This window comes from Sander vitreus, chromosome 16, assembly GCF_031162955.1.
Source record: "Sander vitreus isolate 19-12246 chromosome 16, sanVit1, whole genome shotgun sequence".
NCBI lineage: Eukaryota > Metazoa > Chordata > Actinopteri > Perciformes > Percidae > Sander > Sander vitreus.
In genome coordinates, this window is record NC_135870.1 from 11,114,920 (window position 1) to 11,134,674 (window position 19,755).

Sequence of the window (19,755 nt, forward strand, 5' to 3'; positions counted from 1 at the left end):
GGCGGCAGTAGCGCGCTCTAATCTGAGTTTCGGACATGATGGCGTTTTGTCTTTGCTACCCTAAGTAGAGGCTCGCAGGCACACATAATCTATCGCTTGTTCGCCTCAGGATCAGACATTAATAGCACTAAAATGTCCAAAAGCTGAAACCTTTAGGAGTTGTAGTTTTGTTTAAATTTCATGAAATGTCATTTAAGTCATGAATAAAGCTTTAATAAGGCACAGAGGGCCTTCACTAGATTAGATATCCTCAGTTTATCATTCAGAAGTGGAACAGAAATGACTTGAATTGAGAGTATTTTTTGGCCAAACTGCTTTAGTTTCCCAACCTCGTCCTCGTATCCTCAACGTTACACTTTGTCAACTTTTCTGGGAAAATGTTAACTTTCCCACTCCTCCCTCTTTGTGTGTGTGTGTGTGTGTGTGTGTGTGTGTGCGCGTGTGTGCGCGTGTGTGTGTGTGTGTGTGTGTGTGTGCGTGTGTGCGTGCGTGCGTGCCTGTATGTGTGTGCGCTGTGGGCTCTGCTTGATCTGTTGTTTGCGCAGCACAATCACATTTCTTTTAAGCGACAGGGTGTCTAGACACACACGTGACCGGGCGCGTCAATGCGCACTGGAGACGGAGCAAGGGCACCCAAACCGTTCGCCTCACTTACAGACAGAGAGCCTTCTGCCCCCCTCGAGATCACTCGTTGACTCGCTTTCTTCCACACTCAGACACGGAAACTTCGTGTGAGATACGAGGTTGGATTATTTAATCTTTCGATTCGACTACTAAAATAGGTTACGAGGCTCGGTGCATGGACGTAACCCGAGGGTCTCTCTCTCTCTCTCTCTCTCTCTCTCTCTCTCTCTCTCTCTCTCGGGCTTTCAAACGCAACTCAACTCGGGTTAGAGAATCAGTCCTGGATTTGCTCCCTGACTCTTTGGACGAGGCTCATTCTTGCCAGCAGACCACATCCTCTGCAGACCAGTGGCATATTTAGACGGTAACGGATAAAAAAAAGCCTCCGCTAGCCTGCCGGAGAGCCCTACACTCTGCAGTCGGATCAAGGATTTTGTGGATTAATGCTCTTGAAGACACGGCGGCGAGCTCCGGTTTTCATGGGATAATTGTGATATTGTTTAGGCTTAATTAGGCCCCAGTTTGTCTAATTTCCAATACAGCTAATGCGCATAGATAAAAAGAAAGAAAGAAAGAAAGATGTTCTGACATTGTTTTAATACTGAAAATCGGCACAGAGTGTGTTTTAAAGGGGTCAGTTCACAGCGCTATACTGCACATCACCAAGTGAATAATTGTAACACATTCAGGCTACATGCTGCTGTGTTGTAGCAAAGGTGTATTAAACTGCTAGATTCATTTTTATAGGCTAGTCTTAAACGCCTGGACGTGATGGTTATGTATCCCCGAAAGGAAAGCTGACTGTGCCGGGAACCTCGACTGCTTTTCGGTGATCAAGTCTGCAGGAGAAGGCAACAGAGACTGGCGTATGCTACAGATTTCCTCTGCTCATCCAGCCCGCAGTTTTTCCACCGTATTTTCTCAGGCTGCTTATCATTGCCTGGACTCGGATCCCGGAATCTTCATGATTTGCGGACACCATGCTCGTTTTTTAGCCGGGGAACCCTCTTTTCGTCCCGCATGTTTAGGACCAAACGATCGGGGCTCGTCCGGCGACTCTGGAGGAGTCGTGCGCCCGTGGAGGGCGACGGGGAGGCGGATAGAGGGACGCATGGCTCCGGGGGCTGCTGCATGGGCAAAACGACAAAGGTGGCCAAGTCCAACGCCGGGACGGAGGCTGAATTGAAGGCGTTGACACACTCGATACTGAAAAAGATCAAAGAGAAACAATTAGAGGTGCTTTTGCAGGCGGTGGAGTCCAAGGGGGGTGCCCGAAGCCCGTGCTTGCTCCTGCCCGGCAAAGTGGACGCCAAAGTGGGTCAACAGTCTTACTCTCTCCCCATGCTGCTCTACAAAGTGTTCAGGTGGCCGGACCTCAGGCATTCCTCGGAGCTGAAGAGGCTGTCTTGCTGTGAATCTTACGGGAAAATCAACCCAGAGCTCGTTTGCTGCAACCCGCACCACATGAGCAGACTTTGTGAACTCGGTGAGCTTGATTTTTATAATAACCTCATCCTCAAAACAAAAGTTCTGAAATTGCGTTTAAGTCTCTGGTGGTCGGGCCTCATTTTACATCAAGTACAAATTCAGACACCGTGGCATTATGTCAAAGAATTACCAGACTCTTAAAGGGATAATTAGCCTAATTCAAATGACATCACCTCTCTTGGCACAGTTGTCTTCAGTTTCCATAAGGCCAAACTTGACCAATGTTGAAAGCGTGCCAAGTGGTCCTCTTCATCTTTTCGGCAGTGTGGTATCATTGAATTTGAATTTGGCATCTTACATTGAAACAGTCATATCACATAGCCTATCTTTTTTCCATTCAATTATTATTAAGATGATTTATCGCTTGATTGTGTTTTTTATATGCAAAATATGTTGATTTCTTAATTAGGTTGCATCCCGAATTTAACGTGTTTTTTGGGCACTTTTTCCACCTTAAATCAGGATATTGTGAACTTCATTAAAGTCCCACTTTTCAAACAAACAGCCCATCTGGTATTTCAACATTTCACAATTGGCATTTCCAAAGTGCAAAGCGACTCATCCAGGGCTTTACAGTCTTTCCACGATGAAGTTTCCAGGGCTTGTGTGTGTGTGTGTGTGTGTGTGTGTGTGTGTGTGTGTGTGTGTGTGTGTGTGTGTGTGTGTGCGCGCGCGCGCGCGCGCTTGGCGTCCCGGGCCAAAAGAGGCCCGTATCTCAGTTTGTCCTAGACGCTGATAGTGGCCCTCCTGGCGCCAGGCGGCCCCCTGTTTATCTGCCTGCCAATGAAAGGCAATAGCCGCCGGCCTCTCTGCCTGCCTCTCCAGGCTGAGCTGACAGACACAAAACCTTTCCCAGAAGAATGACAACTCTTATCATAAAGTTAAGATCTCTCACTTGTTTGTTTCTCATGCTCTGCTTCTTTTTTTCACTCCATGCAGAGTCTCCTCCTCCTCCATATTCACGCTATCCCATGGACTATCTTAAACCACCAGGTGAGCTTGATTTACACATACATAAATGCATATTTTTATTTCCTGCAAAACATACAAATCTAAAAGGCCATCTTGTATTCATGAATGTTTACATGTTGTCTGACATTACATATGCATATGGTCGTACACACTTCCCCTGGTGTGTGTGTGTGTGTGTGTGTGTGTGCGTGTGTGTGTGCGTGTGTGTGTGTTTGTGTAGGAAACAGCTCCTCCATGTTATGTTGTGATTTATGATAGCAGTGGAGTGGCACGCCTGGCTGGCTGGGCAGTTCTAGCATGGCTGGCAGCCAGGGCAAAGCAACACAAAGTTGAGATACCAGCTATAGACTGGCATGTCACTAGGGGAATAGTGTGTGTGTGTGTGTGTGTGTGTGTGTGTGTGTGTGTGTGTGATGGGGGGAGGGAAAGTTGTATGGGTGTTTGTTTGTGTGTCCATCTATCTATTTTAAATTGCGGCACAGACAGCGGTGTCTTTGGAGCCAGCCTACCTTTATCAGCTGAATTAATCAGATTACGGTTTAGGACTTGTGTGTATGGGTCTGTGTCACTGCTCCACATCTCTTTTTTGATTTGTATTGGATAAGGATCGGGCGTACATATGTGTATGTGGAATTTCTTCCACTGATTGCTCAACTGTCCTCTTCCCCCCCCATCAAGCTTCGGTCTTGCTTTATTGTTTTCTCCCTCCACCTGTGCCAGACTCTACATGCTGCTGTGGTTGTCACCCTATTCCCCATTGCCGGAAAGTGGCATCGGGTTGTCATTGTCTATTAAGTCAGTATTGGAGTGTGTTAGATTTCAGGCCAGTGCGTGACTGGAGGAGAAAGAGAAGAAGAGTTACAGAGAGGGTGACAAAGATATAAAGTTGTTGGTTTTTCATCCCCTTGCTTATTTGCTCATTTACCTCCGTCTTGCCATCTGTCAGTGCAGGAAAAGCTTAGAGTTGAACAATGACCAGTCGACCAGCCAGCCAGCCAGTTTGTCAAGAGAAGGAGAAAGTGGCTTTCAGTGAGTGGAAACAATAGGAAGTCATTGCAGCTGCAGCTGTGGTTGATCAAAGTCCCCCTTCTCTCTGTCTTTATTTACCAGGATTTCATGATATTGTTTTACCTGAAAAGCGTGTCCAGAACCTTAAATACAAGCAGAATTGATCTTACATGATCATTAGTGAAATCCCCTTCATAGTCAACCTCCTCCTGACGTGGCGTCTGTCTCCGGGTAGAGCTAGCATTCAGTTGGAAACATTCCAGTGAAGAAAGGAAACAAGAAAGTAAATAGGAAATGCAAGCTGGATGCCGACAAAGGAAATTATTATGAAACCCATGTTACCACCCTGTTTCCCCTCTAAGAAAAAAACTGCAAAAACTTGAATTGGTTTGACTGTGTGGGAATAAAATGTTGCCAACAAGAACAGAACAAGGTGAGGAAAATATCATCAGGTTGCTTAAGTGTCTCCCCAAGTTTGTGCTTAAAAAATAGTTTTAATTAGAGCTGGGCGATATGGAAAAAATCAAATATCACAATATTTTTGACCAAATACATCGATGTCAATATTGCGGCGATATTGTAGGGTTGACTATTGGTGCTTTCACAAAATATATATAATCAAAGGAGTGTCTGTGTGCCTGTTTGTATTGGCAAAGGAGGGTGTAAGACAACATATATTAATAGGACAATGGAGCAGACATGAGAGTACAGACACACACACAGAGGACAGATGAATCCACCCCTCCCCCCCTCCACCCCCACCCTCCCACAGTGGCCTCGGAGAGCTGTCAATCATCAACTTCTCATTACTGGAGGCTATTACAATTTTCTATACTCCTCTCTGTATTTGCTTTGTATTAGGCTGTGTTAAATCATCATGACATTCAGAAAATCAGCATGGATCATTTCTAGAAGTCGATGAGACGTTGTACAAAATCTGCATAAGGCGGAAGAGCGCTAGATTTTATGATGATGATTTTATGATTCCAGTGAGCAGGAAGTGTAGGGTTATATGTGTCAGGGTGCCTATCCGCTCCAGCAGTGGCGGTCAGTATGAAAGCAGCTGAGATGTAAAAAAGCTACCTTGTTCCAGCTCTGGGGAATATAAATCACACACTGTTTAGCGCGTTCTCTCTGATGCCCCCTCAACCCTGTGGTCAGCTGTGAACTGTTGCCCGGGAGACCAGGGCAAAGGCTGCTGGCAGCCAATGAAAGTGAGGCAGGCTTGGGCTATGCCTGTGCATCTCGTTACTGTGACCACAAGCAGCACGGGCCGCGTCCGGACGGGGCAGGGTGGCGGGGAGGATGGCTTGCAGTGAAACCGCTCTAGTCGCTGTTTGCTTTATTACTTCTTTGCTGCTTCAACTCTGCTTGGTCAAACAGGTTGAGCCAATGAGACGATCTGTTAGCAGGAGAGTGGAATTATTAAACAGAAATGCCATCCTCCTCGCATACTGACCCCCTTCTTACTGTATTTCTGTACGTACTTTAATGCAAAAGTAACATGTATGGCTTGCTGTGAGTGGAGGCGATCACCACCATACTCTGTGGTTCAATGGATGGATAGAATTTGTAGCGCAGCGTTGACGTGCAGCAAGAGGAATGTATCTTTAGTGAATACCAAGCTACCAGCAGCAGCGCTGCAGCAGAGCTAGCCGGCTCCCAGCGGTGTACTGCTGCGCTCAACACACAGCGGTTTTTGTTAAAGCCCCATTCATTGGTCATGTTGAAACTAGTCGACATTACAAGTCTTTGTGGGAGTTAAGCATTCAAATGCAAAGAGAGGGAGACAGAGATAATGAGTAGTTTTTCTTCTCTTGTCTGCCTGCTAGTGCGGTGTGCGTACATTACGGTGGACAGCTTTCAAGGTCTTTCTCATCTCTGTCTGCCAAGGCAGTAACTAACACATTTATAACTTGATGTAGAAACATTTCTGATGCACCTTTGCTGTTGGCGTTAACGCTCATATTGCTCTGTCTTTAGAGAGAAAAGCAGGAGCAGGAATAATATTAAGAGATCCAACCAGTTTGGATTAAAAGATGAGACCCAGAACACATTTGATTATTGAGCTGGGATCAGAAATCTCCAGCCCGAACCCTCGCCTCAGTCGTTAGCAGAAAAAAATACAGCTACTTCCAGATCAACAGCTCGTCTATGCAGAGATGCAGGGCTAACGTTCCTCCTGAAGCAGTGGATTATGGGTGGATTATCAGGGGGTGTAAGAGACTCTCCTCTGTAAGTCTTCTCTGTGTGTGTGAGAGTGTGAGCTTCGTCGTCAGCGTCTTCATACGGCATTGATTTCACCGGAATGATTGACGGTCTCACAGCTGCTGCTTTGCTTTCTCCCCTACAGACAGACAGACAGACAGACACACACACACAGGAACACACACAGTGCTAATTCAAAATATCTCTTTCTCTCTCTCTCTCTCTCCATTAGATTCTCCAGACTCTGGACCTTCATCCAGTGATACTGGGGGAACGACATACTCGGCCCCTGTGGGGCTTTCAGGTAAATATTTCTACAAATAGATTTCCCATTTTTTTCTACTGTCCCTCCTTTTTGAAAGTGTTTTCTTTACCTTTTCCTTTGCATTCCTCTCAAAACACACGCTTATCTCTCCTCCATACTTGTGATGATGAGGAGGCAGTGATTGTGGGGGCCACTGCTTCCCCTCTGTAATAAAAACAAAAAAGCCAGTGAAGAAGGGTGGTGTATTTCTCCACATAAATTCCTCCCTCCTGGCTTTTTGAACAACACTCCTCTCTTCTCCTCTTCCTCTTCATGTTGTAATGGAAGACAAACACGGCAAACTGTTGTTTGGAGAAGAATATGCTCTGTGCGTGCGGTATTGTGGAAAAAATAGCAGCAAGAAGAGGCTTCAACTGACATGAGAGTGTTTGTTTGGGTGTGTTTGTGCGTACAGGGGATGTCTTTGTGGACAGTAAACACTCCTCTGGGCTCTGTGTGTGGATAAGAATGAGACACAGGAGCCTTTATTTCTTCCATCTCTCATGCAGGACGTGTTTCGGGCTTCCTCAGCTTTTCTCCCATAATCCCCTTTGGCAGCGTTGCTTTCCTTACCCAGCCCCTGTCCGCAGGCTACAGAGTAAGATGGTGTTCACGAGAGAGTTGCTCTCCGCTGCCTAAGATTGCTCTGTGCTGTTCTCTGCTTTCCTTTGCCTCAGATGGTTCTCATTACTGGGCTTTTGAAGCCTGTTTTATGTCAGTTGGTGTTCACTGCCCATTTCCCCCCCTCCTTTGTTTGGTGGTAGGGGGGTTGGCTCAGGCCCCCACAAACAGTGTTCAGCCTTTCCGCTGATTTTGGTCCAGTGGCCACTGGCAGTATTGCAATGAAAATTCCCTCTGCAACCCAGAAAGGATTTCCCTCATGTGTTAGATGGGGGAAGAGATTGGAGCAGTGTTCACAAGAACAGAGGAACTAAAATTCCATCTCTGTTCTTCTCCTTCCTCTCTTCTCGTCCACACCTTCAGATGGACACTAAAGTCCTCCCTTTGTGCATTAACTAAAGACACAGTTTAGGCCAAGTTCAAACTGTGAAACCCTAGAACTGGAGTCTTAACAGGCGCCCCCATGCTCCCTCCCTTACTGCCTCCCTCCCTCAGCAAGGCGTACCCTCCTCCTCCTCCTCCTCTCCTGTTTTCCTTCCTGGCAGCGGCAGCCAGTGCTCCAGTGAATGGGCCTCCTCAGTAAAAGCAGTAGAGGTAAAAAGGCTAGGGCGGGATGGCCGAAGCTCTCTGCCCTCATGATTTCCCTGGCGAGCCAAGAAAAAAAGGCTGCTCCATTCCTCCTGTCCCCACCCCCCTCCCCTCAGACTCGCCCTCTCTCCCTGCTTCCCTCCTTTGCTCCCTCTCTCTGGGGCCCTGACAAAAGAAACATGGCTCTCCCAGAGGCCCGCTGCTGACCTTCTAATTCATTCACTCTGCCATTTTTATGTTCTTCTTCAGACATATTTACAGAGAAGAAGAAGGAAGAGAGAGGAGGGTGGCTTTCAGGGAAGGAGGGTGGCAAAGACTTGAAGACGGCAAGAGTTTTGCTTGTTACTTTTTAGCATTGTAGTAAAATAATGGTGGATTGGTGAACCAGCTGTAGTCCTTCTTTGGAGTTATACTTTAGCAAGAGCAAAAAAGTACCCAAAAGAAGAGATCCTCATTTATCTACAAAACCTAGTTCAGACAAAGCTGATGATATGAGGTTAGAGATAACATCTTTCCTTTTTTATTCTCCTTGTTTATCCATGTTGAAATTAAGCCAAGACCGTCCAGACTGGAAGGAGTTAAGTGAGCTGCGACAGCGACAAGCGCAAATTCAAACTAGGCTGCCTGCCAGGCTACCAGCTCCAAAGCTCCTCTTGCTGGCTCACGTCATAAGCTTGGAACAGAGCAGAGAGGAGGGAAGAGTGGAGGGAAGGGGAGTAGGAGAGGGGGGGGGGCTGGAGCTGGGAGTCAGGGTGCTGATCTTGGTTTGAGCTGGCGTGAGGACTTAGCTCAGAAGTTTAGGTTCATCCAGGACCTGAAGAGAGAGAGCTCAAGAGATAGATTTGGAAATTGGAGATCAGCTCAGGGTTAAGAGGGAGCTGGATTGTTGGTTATGAATCTGTGGAGTGTTAATATTTCAACTTATTAGAGACTAGATTGTTTATGAGCAGCTTTGGTGGCACACACATAGCCAGACATCCATGTTGTCAAGTTCAAAGAGGTCTGGCACAAGTTGTCTACAATAAAAGAACTCCGGTAGCTTGACTATACAGAGGTTTTGTGTGACAAAGTGCTAATGTATGCGTACAAGGCCTGGGTATCATTTAAAAAACATTATATTATAGTGCTGCTTGAGTTCTGGTACAAATACAGAAATAATACTTTGACAAATTTAGACAGGTTTTCACTTAACAAAAAAATCCAAATGTTTAATCACAAGCAGCCGTACAAGAACTTTGCCTAAATAGAATTGTCTAAAATTGGCAAGATTTTGACTTGTGTCTGGAACAGTCTGATCAAAGAGTAAGTAAAGCGTATTATGAATCTGACAAAATATTCAGTGCTAGCTTTCTATCCTGTTTTTGTTAGTTGTGAGTAGTAGTATTGTAGATCAATTACCAGTGTATGCATGCATTTACTCTTATTTAAAGAGCTCATGCCTAGCCCTTATTGGATGTGTAGCATCAGTGTGTGTGTGTGTGTATGTCTGTTGGCGTGCTTGCTGGTGCCATCGGGGACTGACCCGAAGTGCCTGTGTGTAAGAGGATCCAGTAAGGCTGCGGTGACATGTACGCACACACACTCGCATTTTCACACAGACGGGCAGATAGAATGACCTGGTGCGAGCCCTGGCGCACGGCCGACTGTCACACAGGCGCTTCCTCCCACTGCAGGTTAAATTTAGGCTGAGTTGTGTTCTTATACCATCAGCCAGTCACCTCGCTCGACAGACAGTCGGCCAACCCTTCAGTCAGTCAATTAGTCATCCAGTGAATCGGCTGGAGGTATAACCTTCATCAGGGGCTCTGACAGAGATTAATTTTAGTCTTGGCACCTTGGCTCATTAAATCAAACTAGTTCTGCTGTCATATGGAAGGCCCCGAAGAAACGGCCCATTTTTGGTGAAAACGCAGTGGGAGAAAAGGCCTGTGTGTTGTTTTGAATTTGTTTTTTATGAGTTATTTACATGAAGTTATACCTAAGACACAATCTTAGAATTTTATAGGAATCTAACTTCCAGCAATCAACAGCTCAAGTCAGAAACAGAGCGCCCTCAGTCTCCCTCCTCGCTCTCGGCATTCCTGTCTTGTTTGGGTTAGCGGGCAAAGGAAAGGGCTGCACAGGATATGACCTCATGTCTTTGAGGAAAAGGGGAGCGGACAGGGAGGCAGCCGAGGCCTCTTCTTGACGGAAAACAAACACTGGTGTGCACCAACCAGAAAGAAGGAGGGAGTAAAACAAAAAAATAAGAAAGAAATTGATAATTTGTTTTTACAAAGATAGAAATATAAATGTAGCCTATTACAGCCTGGTAGACTTGCTACAGAAACTAGAACAAGAGAAAGTGAACATGTACTGTTTCTGCTTAGGTTGAATCTTGATTTTCCTCATGCTTGAACAGTGAAAGGAAGGAATGGAGTAGGGAGAGAAGATGGCGGCTTTGGGTGGAGGGAGAGATGGCCGGCAGCTCTGCTCTGTTCTCTGTAATTTGCAGGCTGTGTGTTCAGCCAGCGACTTGAGCAGAGCAGAGCCGGGCCGCTCCGTGCCGGGGCCAGGATCTCTCATTACTCCCCACTTCCTCTCCTTGCGCAGCAGCCAAGCCGCCTCTTGGCAAGGGACTTAATTTTGGTTTTGGCCGTCCTCTGATCCCCACCCTGTGTCATTATGCTGCACAAATCAAAAAAACAGCACGCGGAGACAGTGGAGGATGGAGAGACAGGGGGGAAAAAGAGAAGAGAGGAAAGTGTGCCTAGCTTGTTTGGGTTTGTGCTGAAGATTTTCTCAGATTGAGATGCTTCATGCTGCATTGTTCTCAGTGTGGCATCAAGACACCATTTACTGTTGAAAACATTAGCCTACCTTAGCATCAGCCAGTGGATTCAACGGTGGGCTATGCAGATTTGGCTCCGAACCAGAGCTGGAGGGAAGCCCAGAACAAGATGAACACTGTTTTGGTTTACTCTGTGGAAGTAGATTTTGATATTACCTCAATGTATATACATATGAAAGAGAGACTGAGTGTGAAGGAGAAAGAGGAAGGGCGGGAGAGAACCCCCCTTTAGTAGGATAAAGACGGAAATGGAAATGAGTGGAGACGCATTCCTGAAAACGTGTGTGTGTGTGTGTGTGTGTGTGTTAGATTTCTAGTGTGACACACAGTGCTGCTGTCTCCACCCTCCCGCCTGCTCATTCATGTAGTCAGTTTGTCTTTTGTTGTACTCAGACTGGAGGGGTGTCTTTATATCAGTGACAGACTCAGCCCTGTCAGTAGCCACATCTCTATCACAGACCACAGTGCTGGCATACACACACACACACACACACACACACACGCGCAAACAAACACACATTCACAGACATACAGACTTGCACAATTATTAATAACAGCAACAACACAACAAAAGCTCAGACTGCAAACACAACTTGGCTCTGATGGTTGTCTGCCTCTGTTTGCGGTGTTTGTATTAATTAGTTCCCACGGTGTTTCAGCACTACAACAATGTGGGTCATTGTTCAGCTTGTCTTTCAATCTGTCCGTAGCAAGTGATCCTCTGACTTGTGTGTTTGCAAAAGTGAGCTGATGACATCTTACAGCCTGCCTGGCACCTTGTATCCAACTAGTATTGTGTTTATTTGTCCTGTCACCCTCGGAAAGCTGGGCTGCAGGGGATCGTACCTTCATTGAACCTTTAGTGAAAAAAGCATCATGCTGTAGTTGTATGATAATGTCAATCCAAATGGAAACTGCTGCCTAATTAATTATGAACCGTTCCTGTATTTTATCTCAAACTGAGATAAACACTGTGCCCGAGCAGCATAAAAATATGTGGATCGTGTAATTATAGCAGAAACTTCCACTCAGAGAAAATTATACTGTAGATGGAGGCTTTAGGAAAACATGCCCCATTTCTTCCCCTTATCTTCTCCCGGTCGTGGCCGGATGGTTCATTTTAGAGATGGCGTGTCTGCAACTCATTCCCTCTATCTGTGTTTCTGCGAGAAGTCAGATCTGTAGATAGTGAAACTGTGCCACTCCCCTGTGTGGTTTTCCTGCCATCAGGGCTTATTTAGGTTTCCTGAAGTATGGGGGAAGGACTTCACTTCTTCTTATGTAACCTGCCACCCTAAAGAGGCACTTCCTCTGTCAGCTACTACCGTCTATCTGTCTGTCTATTAATCTACCGGCTGGGGCTGAATAATGTGTCATTTCATCTCCAGAGTTGTCACAATGGTGGCAAATTAGGTCCACCTAGTACACTTTTTAGAGTTAGAAAGATGTGAGCTTACCAGACCTCTGCAGCCTGTTTCTCATCTCTGGCCTGAATTTCTATCCACACTGTTGGTGGTTAAGTTGCATTGTGGGTAATGTAGGTACCAGGTTTTGATGAGTAATCTTTTTAGAACAAACAGCACGATAGCATGATTTTAGTGACATTTTGGTTACATGTTGCATGCACGACAAGTAACTTCTGCACGACAAGTAACCAATCACAGTCACAAAAGAGTAGACTGAGTCATTTACCCTTCAACAGTAACAAAAGAAAAACCAGACTGAAAAATTGATGGCTTAAACTTATAAAGCTGTGGTGTTGTACTGATGCAAGGCAAGGACACTGACCTTTCTAAATTGTAATTTCCCCATTGGGGATCAATAAAGAGTATACATTATAAATTATAAATTTGTCTTTCTGAAGGTGTTGTCTGTCATTAAATAAGAATAAAGTGAAGTGAACACAACAGGCAATAAGCCCGCTGTCGAGGACTTCATCTTGTATTAACTCAGTGATACCAAATATTTGGTGAACAAGGAGAGAGTGAAATGCACAGGCTTTTATTACAGGCAGAAACACACACACACACACACACACACACACAGTGCTGAACATATACGGCGTGGCAGAGAGAACAAAAGGAATGCCTCAAGGGTGACCCTTGACCTTTTGGAATAGACTTTCTCCAGCTCGAGTGAGGGTGTTGACTTAGAAAATAAGGCACCATGAAGAGCCCTTCCTTCCCCCTAGAGCTGTTTCCTTCACGTCTTCCCCATTCCTCGCCGTCGACAGGGTCATTACATGTCTGAGGCAAGCGGCACACGCACGCACGCTCACACACACACACGCACACACACACACACACACACACACACAGGGCTCTTAGGAATCAATACGAGACTCGTTCTCAGGAGCCTCCTCACTATTTACCGATGTTGATAGTGTCCAGGAGTGAAGGTTGAAAATTGTGTGTGTGCATGAGGTCATGTGACTGTGTTGACTTCTAAGTATAGTAGCAACCTGGTGTGTGTGTGTGTGTGTGTGTGTGTGTGTGTGTGTGTGTGTGTGTGTGTATGTGTGTGTGTGTGTGTGTGTGTGTGTGTGTGTGTGTGTGTGTGTGCTTGTGTGTGGAGTCAGACAGAGGTAATGATTAACTTTTCCAGACTGGCCCTGAGAGAAGCGCCCAGTCTGTCGTTGCCCCTCCCCCCCCTCAGCCATCCCTCCTCCCTTCCACCAAGTCCAATTGTCTCAGCTAGCGTGGTGTCCACTCTTTAAGACCTTGGACCATTAAAATCCACAGGGGAGCGAGCAGTGTATGTCTATTTGCCGATTGTGCCCTCCCTGTGCTGTGGTTTTAAATATTTTGCATTGCACAGTGGGTTGATTTAATCACAGATATTTACAGTGCCCCCCCCCTCCCCCTACCTCACAGACCATAAGCTGATCATCCATTAAATACCTAGAAAAGTTGGGAGCAATATGCTTTTTTTCTTTGCACAGTGTTGCTAATGGCTAACATCCACATTAGCTCTCACTAGCTGCTTGTTGAAATTTCTTACATTGCAAAAAATCGCTTTGAACCAGGCCTGTTATCATTTTTATTATCCATGTAGCATGATGCAAACCAATCTGCTCCAGTATCTTTCAGCAATGGTCTATCAACATTTTTAGCTCTCATCTTGCGTCATAGTGGACCAGCAGGGGAAGTCTTTTTTTTTTTTATTGGGTTTATGTGTGGACCCCAAGGGACAAACCAGACTGGGACAGACTAGCAGCAGACATCTGACTGGAGCAGAGCAGAAAGGGCCGGGGTGACAGATGGCCTCAGGCTGCCAGCTAGCCTGCTTATCTCCAGAGAGGAGAAGCCTGAGACACACAGGCTGAAGGCCTGCAGAGCAAATGAGCAGGTGGGGACGGCAGACAGATAGACGGATTAATGCTTCAATAGGCAGACGTCCAGAAAGCAGACAGACATGCAGACAAATGTACAGACAGCTCTGTAAATGTTCTGAGGCTGGAGCTGACAGAAACACAGCGCTCCAAGGACAGACGGACTCGGTGCAGACACTCTGACGACACCGTCTGACACACATACACATACACACACACATATATATATATACACACACTAATGTGAGTGGCCCCGTATCGACACACCTTGTGCAAGGTTCATTTAACTGAATTTAAATTTTTAACACATACTGTGTTTGCGTGCAAGGTGCCTGCCGGTCATGCTCCTCATGTTGCGGTCTGACACTATTTAAGGCGCTTCTCGTGTGTGTGTGTGTGTGTGTGTGTGTGTGTGTGTGTGTGTGTGTGTGTGTGTGTGTGTGTGTGTGTGTGTGTGTGTGTGTGTGTGTGTGTGTGTGTGTGTGTGTTCAGCAGCATTACACATGAAGTGTAAGCTCATCTGCTGTCAGGACAAGCTGTGAACATAGTCTTCACAAGGCTGCACCCCGCAGATGGAGGAGTCTTGGAGGTTTTGTTTACCTGTAAGTATAGTTTGAGCTGGACAGAATACTGTGACAAATATTTTTGAATCATTTGTCTCTTTCTTAATTTAGCTTTCAGTCGGGCTCTTATCTAAACTGTTGCTGTGCTACCTTTATACTTCTACTCCACTATACATTTCAAAGGAAAGTGCTTTTACTCTTAGTCGGTGAAAACAGTCATATAATGCCCTCTGTGGCTCTTGATGAGGTTTTCCAAAGTCTGAGAAAATAACCCCCTGAGGATGTCATAGTGATGTCATCATGGTTATCTCAGTTTGGACTTCAAATCTAAAGGCCCGGACACACAGGGTCGATAATTGGCCGTTGGACAGTCTGGCAAAGTCAGTGACTCGAGTCTGTTCCGTGCCGTCGTCCATCCGAGGGGCCGTCGTCCTTCATTTTGGCCGATTTGACATGTATAATCGGCGGGGCAAGCACTGCCGGCAGTCGGACTCAAATTACCCATCTGATTGGTAGAGTGCTAACCCGGAAACGGGGAGCGGAATGATCGTGACTAGAGTCTCTCAAAATCTTTTAACGCTCAGAAACCTAAGGTCATTTTTACAGTTCATTGTCCGTCTGGTTTTATTTTCTAAAAAAACTTGTAAAACATCAACCCTTTTGTCTACAGTCAATTTATGAACATCATTTTTTTCAGGAAAAACTGGGCTATTAAAATATTTGTGCTGCAGTGAGATCACTTGAATGTAAAAAAAGGTTGTATGACCTTAAAGACAAATAAATAAATAAAACAGAACATAAATCTCACAGATATGTATTGATATCACACACAGAGCAATAAAAGCTAAGCCAATCTCCAGTCTAAATCAATTCCCATATGTCTTGGGAGTCAAACAGTGAAAAAATACACATTATAACTTATTCAGTTGACAAAATATATACATTTTTTCAAAAAAAGTCCAGACGCTTTTGCCCTCATCACATTCACTTATGCCAATAATCAAATAATAATGTCATATTTATTGAAATCACACACACAGCAATGTTCTAAAACAGTTCTCCTATATATTTGGAGTCATGCAGTGCAAAAATAAACATAATGAACATTATAACTCATGTAAAAGGACAAACTATTTACATTTCTTCAAAAAAGGCCCAAATGTATGCCAAATCTCAAAACATTCTTCTCTGTAGAACGGTAATAGACTGGAGTGACCTATCTTTCCACTCTATAGTCTTTGTTCTCGCTCGGATTCGCTGGAGTGATCTATCTTTTCCACTCCATATAGTCTTTGTATGACAGACCTGCCTTCCCATTGGTTGAAAGACGTCAACACAATCTCGCAAAGCATCTTGGGAGATTTATGGTAGACGTTAGCATGGAACTAGCGGCAGAAATGACCGAAAACGTGATAAATTATGGACATCAAGTGGCTAAATCTAGGATGTAAGAGTTTGGATTTATTGCTGTCTGTCTTTGAATTTCCGAAGAAATAAAACCCACGTGACGCGTTCGTCCAATCAGCTGCCGGTTTTCATTTTTGGGCGACAATACAGATTAGCGCCGCCTGCTGTTATGGAGACGTATTATGTCTCGTCGCTTTGATGTGTTCTGAGGTACTTTTTTTGACCAATATGGGGAGACTGATCAGTCCAACTGCCTTTTCTGCCGACGTTTGGCCGTCGACTCTGTGTGTCTGGGCCTTAAAACAGAAAGCTTGTGTTACTGCGGGGAAGAGTTTGAAAAATGTGTAATGTGTAAGATCCAGTGTTATTTGGAGCTTGACCCATACTAGGGACAGGATATCTTGACGGATTATCGATTTCAACCATTCTTTTTTAATCGGTCTCTGGCGAAACAGGACTTGTAATGTATTATTTCTACATTGCAGTATTGCAACTTTCACATAAGAATACTTCTTACACCACTTCTTTACTAGCTGACCCTTTCTGTTGCCCTTCATGTTTCCCTGTGTTTTTTTTCTGTCTCTCTTCAACCCTTTGATTTTATCCTTCCCTTGCTTTTCTCTCCTCTGTGGTTGCTACCAGTCAGAGTTTCTGAGAGGAGAGGAGACGAGGGAGGGGAAGCAGGGCAGTTAGTGTAGTCCTGAATAGCAGGGTGTTTTCAGGCTGCAATGACAGGCTCAGACAGGCAGCCGCTCTAATGACCTCTGACGCCAGGCCCTGTCTCTCTTAGCAATAACAAACACACACAGAGCCCCACAGGTAAGCTCCACCAGCAGGCCCTCTGTCAGCTGTTAAGAAAGTCCAATGCATCCTTCTCCTCATCAACCGCGGCTGTTCCTGTACGTACATGTAAAACAGACTCGAGAGCAGAGCTCGGCCAGGATCGGAGACTCTGTCATACATCAGACACAAGAGACACTTTCTGTCTTGTATCTCAAAGATAAATGCTTTCCCCCTCCATTTAGTCTAAGGTAGATAGCTGGGTACTTAGTTTCCCCCAGCACCCCATGAGGACGGATTTACGATAAACTACCCGAGGCTCGGCTCTGACTAACTTCAAAGAACACAGCCCCTCTTGTTTTATGGAAGGCATGGTTTCAGTTTTTCCTTCCCCCTCCCTCCCCTCTCTGTTTCTCTCTCTCTTCTCCCAGTGTTGTCTTTTTCTTCCCTTTTTTTTGTGTCTACGTCTAATGAAGGCTAATGACAGGCCGCGGTGAGTCTGCTCAGGCCGGCAGAGATTCTGCCGCATTAACGCTGCAGTTTGTCTCAGACGAGACCTTCCAAATTACCGGTTACATTCACAGCCACCGCCAGATGAAACGAGAAAGGGAGGGGGGGAGTCTGGGAAGGACGGGGGCGACTAAAATGGCTCTGAGAGGGGTTGTTTTAATTTTTTTCCTCACATATATTTCCCCTCTTCAAGCTTTCTTGAATGACCCTTGAATGTGTCTGTCATCGCGGCTGGATTCAAGTGTGTGTGTGTGTGTGTGTGTGTGTGTGAGAGGAGAGGAAGCATAACAAATTGTTGAGCAGTTGAAGCAATTAGGTGATGACCCTAAAAGCACAAGAGATGCTTAAAAAATCAGGAGAGGAAGCAAAGTTGCAAATGTAACAGTCAAAATATGTGAAAAGCATTCCTTCTCTTCCCCACCCCGCCCCCTCTGTCTTTCCTCTTGCGCTCTCTCTGTCTCCCTCTATTTCCCTTGCGCCTGACTGGCTCCCACTTTTCTAGCTGGGAGTAGCTGGGAGCCAGATTTCTGTGGAATAGAGATATGAAGGGGGAGAGGGACGGCACAGGAGGCACACTAAAGGGAGACGGGAGAGGGAGGGGGCTTGGAAACTGGAGCATGGCCAATGCTACACTTCTTTTACGCTCAGGGGAAACTTTAGACTGGAGAGGCCTAGCTTGTCAACGATTCAGACACCAGGGTTTGAGGGTTGACGGCCTGCCTTGCTCGTCAGCTAAACACCATGTGCTTCACCGTAGACAGGGAATGGTTTATGTGTTTATGTGTAAGTTACTTGTGCTCAGTTGCTGCGGCCTTGTATATTTGAGCATGAATTCAAAGATTTAGTTTATCATTTCCTCCAGCAGGGTGAAGCATGTTGATGTAGAGAGATGATCAGGACTGTCGGTTGACGTCACTACATTGTTGGCCACGCCGCAACAAAAATACAGCGAGCCAGACAGAAGATAAGCATTTAATGCTTAGACAAATATTGTACTGCGTGTGGACACTTGCCTGCCAGCATCTCTGAGTTTTCTTGTCTGAAGTCCAGAAATTCCAACATGGTTTTCCTGTGTGGTACAAATTAAGTAGGACAGTTTAGTTTTTCTAATTACCTAAACAGGGATAAGGAAGAAGTTTGAAGAAATGGCAATGTTTGAGTCGTCCGGTGTGGCCTTTGTTTTTTATTTGAAAGCCTCATCGTTATTTCCTCCTCTCATTTTCTTTACTTCTTGATCTTTGTATTTTACTGTCTCATGTTTCAGTGTCATCATGTCTTTTATTTGCAGCTTCCCACAGGTCTAACCATCTCCTCCTCTCTCTGTTTCCTTCAGATTCCCTAGCGTTGCAGGAGTCAGGCGATCGGGCCCATTGGTGCGTGGTGGCATACTGGGAGGAAAAGACACGTGTCGGGCGCCTCTACTCAGTCCAGGAGCCCTCTCTGGACATCTTCTATGATCTACCTCAGGGGAACGGCTTCTGTCTGGGCCAGCTCTGCTCCGACAACAAGTCCCAGCTGGTGCAGATGGTGCGGGCCAAGATCGGCTATGGCATCCAGCTGACGCGTGAGCCAGACGGGGTGTGGGTCTACAACCGCAGCTGCTACCCCATCTTCATTAAGTCGGCCACACTGGACAACCCGGACTCGCGCACGCTGCTGGTGCACAAGGTGTTCCCCGGTTTCTCCATCAAAGCTTTTGACTATGACAAAGCCGGCAGCCTGCAGAGGCCGAACGACCACGAGTTCACGCAGCAGCCTCGCACGGGCTTCACGGTGCAGATAAGCTTTGTGAAAGGCTGGGGACAGTGCTACACCAGACAGTTCATCAGTAGCTGCCCGTGTTGGTTGGAAGTCATCTTCAACACCCGATAGCAGCAGCTTTCCTCTTCCTTTCCTCCACCTTCTTTGCCTCTTCTGCCCCCACACACACACAAACAGACTACACCCACTTTTCCTTTTTTTGTTCCAGAGGTTCAAACAGAGAAAAGAAAGTTTTGAAAGAAGAAGAAAGTATAAAATTCTGATGGACTTTGTTTAATAAATGACTAAGATTTAATTAAATAAAATAAGAAGCGAAAAATGTATTTTATGTTATATATGAATATATTATTAATTGTAAATATGAAGACGTTTTATATGCATCATTATTTATGTATTGTGCAATGTGTTGATGAGAAAAAGAAAATAAGATGCACTTTGCTTAATATAAATGCGAAACAAAGAAATGCCAAAATAAAAATAAAAAATACAAATAACATTTCTTACCCAGTCTGTTGTATCTTGGGGTTTGTGGTGGTTTCATTCAGTTTTTTAAAAATCTTTTTCTTTTGCTTTTGTGCGTAATCCAAAATGAATATCTCTAAAAAACGTTTTTGATTTAGTTTTGGTGACAAATATTATCTTTCATTATTACCAAAGTCAACATTGGCTTAGCATTGTGTCACTGAAAGGCTTTGATGTCATGTTGTGGTTTGTAAAAGCATTTCCCTCTGAGACAAAATGAGTCAGACTGTGACAGAGT

General features: G+C 45.3%; 1 protein-coding gene across 2 annotated transcripts; it reads left to right on the forward strand.

The window, feature by feature from the left end:
* Nucleotides 1-575: 575 nt before the first annotated feature.
* On the forward strand, nucleotides 576-19,491 carry smad7 (SMAD family member 7). 2 transcript variants are annotated; one of them, XM_078270961.1, is made up of 4 exons: nucleotides 576-2,110; nucleotides 3,052-3,105; nucleotides 6,533-6,604; nucleotides 18,568-19,491. In XM_078270961.1, the coding sequence occupies exons 1-4, from the start codon at nucleotides 1,645-1,647 to the stop codon at nucleotides 19,104-19,106; spliced, it is 1,131 nt and encodes a 376-aa protein (XP_078127087.1). In that variant the 5' UTR covers nucleotides 576-1,644; the 3' UTR covers nucleotides 19,107-19,491. The 2 variants fall into 2 exon arrangements, with proteins under 2 accessions (XP_078127087.1, XP_078127088.1); XM_078270962.1 differs by lacking the exons at nucleotides 576-2,110; nucleotides 3,052-3,105; nucleotides 6,533-6,604 and adding an exon at nucleotides 17,399-18,017.
* The last annotated feature ends 264 nt before the right edge of the window (nucleotides 19,492-19,755 follow it).

Bases quoted from the DNA above. Each gene is read 5' to 3' on its own strand.
- smad7 (XM_078270961.1), top strand. From the start codon at position 1,645: ATGTTTAGGACCAAACGATCGGGGCTCGTCCGGCGACTCTGGAGGAGT. The intron at 2,111-3,051 runs GTGAGCTTGATT...CACTCCATGCAG, and splicing joins GAGCAGACTTTGTGAACTCG to AGTCTCCTCCTCCTCCATAT. The intron at 6,605-18,567 runs GTAAATATTTCT...TGTTTCCTTCAG, and splicing joins GGCCCCTGTGGGGCTTTCAG to ATTCCCTAGCGTTGCAGGAG.